General features: G+C 34.2%; 1 protein-coding gene across 1 annotated transcript; it reads left to right on the top strand.

The window, feature by feature from the left end:
- The first annotated feature begins 472 nt into the window (after positions 1–472).
- LOC148941680 (lactosylceramide 4-alpha-galactosyltransferase-like) lies at positions 473–1483 on the top strand. The gene has a single exon (XM_089104481.1). The coding sequence runs from the start codon at positions 473–475 to the stop codon at positions 1481–1483; it is 1011 nt and encodes a 336-aa protein (XP_088960607.1).
- The last annotated feature ends 1712 nt before the right edge of the window (positions 1484–3195 follow it).

Raw genomic sequence — 3195 nt, 5'->3', positions numbered from 1 at the left:
TGTACGTTAATGCCTTTTTTTGTATGGCAGATTTTTAAATAAATAATAACAATAAGAAGAATAATGGGCAAGGGAGGCCAGGCTAGTCTGTAGCTATAAGAATGCAAATCTATTCCTTTAAATTCAAAAAAAGAAATCATTAGTAATAAAGAAAGTAAAAAAAAGAAAAGTATAATAATATTCTAGTCACGATTGGCTAACCTGTAACCATAAGAATACAAATATATCTATACAAATTCAAAAAAAATTAAATTCTATAAATTGGAAATGCGATGTAATAGAAAAATTGCATTTGCATCATAAATAACATTCCATAAATATTTTCTTGTATTTAAGCTGTTTTCTTATAAGATGCGCTCTTCCGTATTTTTCCTTTGTTTACAGGTTTCGTCAAAATTAAAAATACAAAAATTGAAAACATTTATGATTGAACTTGTTATTTCTCAAGATTTCTTTCTTCCAGGAGACTAAGATGACAGTCCAAACGAGGTATTTCGTTTTCATAGGCCTCTTTTTTGTTACTATAATCATGGTAGTAATGTACACAAATCTCGAATCAAAGTGGAATGAATGCCTCCACACCCAAATGCATCACATTATGGAACCTGACATCGAAATTCATACGCTTAATGAGATCAGCGATCACCACGATTTCAACACGACCTTCTTTGTTGAGAGCAGCGACGCGGGATATTTAAATCCGCGACAATCTTGTTGTGTTGAAGCTGCCGCTCGAGCACAATATCCACATCTTGTTGTGATTTACATGACTGGAGTTAAAGAAGAAAAAATGGAACAGCAGAATGACTGGATAAAGAATCTTACTAATGTCAAGCTCGTCCAATTAGACGCAAAGAAATTCTTCACAAATGATAACTTAGGACGAATCTATGAAGAAGTAAAGAGTACATCCCCCCATAAGGTAGAGCATGTGTCTGATTTGGCAAGAATTGCGCTATTAAAAAAATTCGGTGGACTGTATATTGACATGGATGCAGTTTTAATGAAGTCCACGGCAGATCTTAATTCTTTTCTTTTAAAAAACTTTGCAAACGGAGTACTTAAATTCCACAAAGGACACCCAATAATAGAGGCTTTGTATCACCGTTTGAATGAAACAAAGTTCAACCCCATGTCGTGGATTGGTTTAGGTGAAGAACTTATAAGAAAGGTTGTAGTGGATACTTGTAACTTCACGACAAACAATTTCGAGGAGGCCAGTCTGAATTGCAATGTAACATTTCTAAATGAAGAGTATTTCTTGCCCGTTTTCTGGGGTAATTGGAAGGATTTATTTGGAAAAGATATTGAATTAGAAACTTTTAAGCCGGAAGTGATGAAACCTGCTTACGCTATTGAATTTAGCAATTTCTTAACGTCGAATATTCCTATCATAAAAGGTAAGAGACAACTTTTTGAACAAGTTGCGAAAAAATACTGTCCAAGCGTTTATCACACCATGCCCAAGTTCTGCAAGAGATAAAATGTTATATGGCATGGAAAAATTATTTGAAAAATAAAGTTAAGTTCAAAGAAAACAGGATTATCATTTGTAAAATGAATAATGAAGTTTTGTTAAAAAAAAACGAAAAAAAGTTAATACCAGAGATTAAGTGCAACTTGCCAGAACCAAAATCCTCAAAAACATTATCCCGTGACTTGATGTTGGACATTGTTCTATTGATCTTATTTTCAATAATTTGTAAGACCACACAGGCTATGCGTGACAAAATGAAAAATCGTGAAGAAGAAAAAGGAGGATATTTCCGGCCAATGAAAAACACAAAGATAAATTTGCAGACATTTCGGTCGAGATCTCCGCTCGACCGTCCTCCTCAGCGCGAAAGAGTAAAATAAAGAGTAAAAAATGTACCCGTTACCCTCTTATCGTTCCTTGAAGAGGGCCTATTTAAACTTAGTGTTTTGTTTTTATTTTGTGCCTAGGACTATGTCCGTGTTTTTTTTTTTTTTACTTTGTGTTTTCTTTTTAACACTGACGGTCGAGCGGAGGTCGACCGCGGGTAAAGCTGTTCGTTTCGTTTTTACTTTGTCCTTAGGATTTTGTCTGTATATTTTGGTACTTATGTATTATACCACCAACACTCAAGTTTATGCTGTGTAAAACTCGAGAATAAACCGGTTTTATCTGTCTGTATTAAGAAACAATTAGCTTACGCTCATCGGAAAATAAGTGGCGGGTGACAGTATACATTAGAATTATATAATTTGGGCTATATATTTGCACATTAGGGGAAGGGGGGCTAGAGTAGCTTATCCCTCCCCCTAATGTGCAAATATATAGCCCAAACTTGTTTCTAAAGTATTATATTTTCATCATGCTTTGGTGTTTTTCATCAGGAGTAACCTAACTTCACTTCCTGAGTGTTGGCGGCATAATACATAAATACCATATTTTTTACTCTGTGCTTTCTTTTGTACACTGAAGACCGTCGAGCGGAGGTCTCGACCGAAATACCTGCATATCTATTCTTCCTTTTTTCACTGGGTGGAAATATCCTCTTTTTTCTTCTTAACAATTTTTGTCATTTTATCATTAATATAATTGTGTATGACATTGTTGTTAAGATACCTTATCATGTGATATTGTATATGGAAATTATTCAATTGGTTGTAGTAACTGGTTATTTATACCAATCAATCAAAAAAGATCCAAGAAAGATGTTTTCCAAATAAAAGTAAATATCAATACTAGTAGAAATGGGGGTCCGACTCGTGACCCTCACCCCTGCTGCCACCTACAACTTTTTTACATAATTTATGCATGTTTTTATGGTTTTTTGTCAATGAGAATTTGAAAAACAGGAATTTTGTCACATTTATGTATGTTTTCTCGGATGGTTATGTGTGTTGGTCGATTTATTTGATGTTTTTCATGGATGTTTAATGGTTTTTGTCAGTGAGAATTTGAAAAACAGGAACTTTGTCACATTTATGGATGTCAACAGCAATTCATGTTTGTTATATGGTTTTCTCAGTGAGAATGAAAAAACAGGAACTTTCTCACTTGGAAAACCATAAACCACGTGGTCCTGTCACGAGTAGCACCTGTGAATTTGATTTACATAATCGCTAGGGGAAATTATTGATTCACGAAGGGGAGAATTAAGAAACATTAAGGCTTCTTTAATCTTAGGTCTGAGGGATAAACATTCTTTAGGTCAGAGAGAAAAATTA

Source organism: Artemia sp. Qi Xiang Cuo, chromosome 18 (assembly GCF_049724085.1).
Source record: "Artemia sp. Qi Xiang Cuo chromosome 18, ASM4972408v1, whole genome shotgun sequence".
Classification (NCBI taxonomy): Eukaryota; Metazoa; Arthropoda; class Branchiopoda; order Anostraca; family Artemiidae; genus Artemia; species Artemia sp. Qi Xiang Cuo.
Note: the sequence above shows the minus strand (reverse complement) of the source record. Positions and strands in the feature narration are given on the sequence as shown.

Bases quoted from the DNA above. Each gene is read 5' to 3' on its own strand.
- LOC148941680 (XM_089104481.1), top strand. From the start codon at position 473: ATGACAGTCCAAACGAGGTATTTCGTTTTCATAGGCCTCTTTTTTGTT.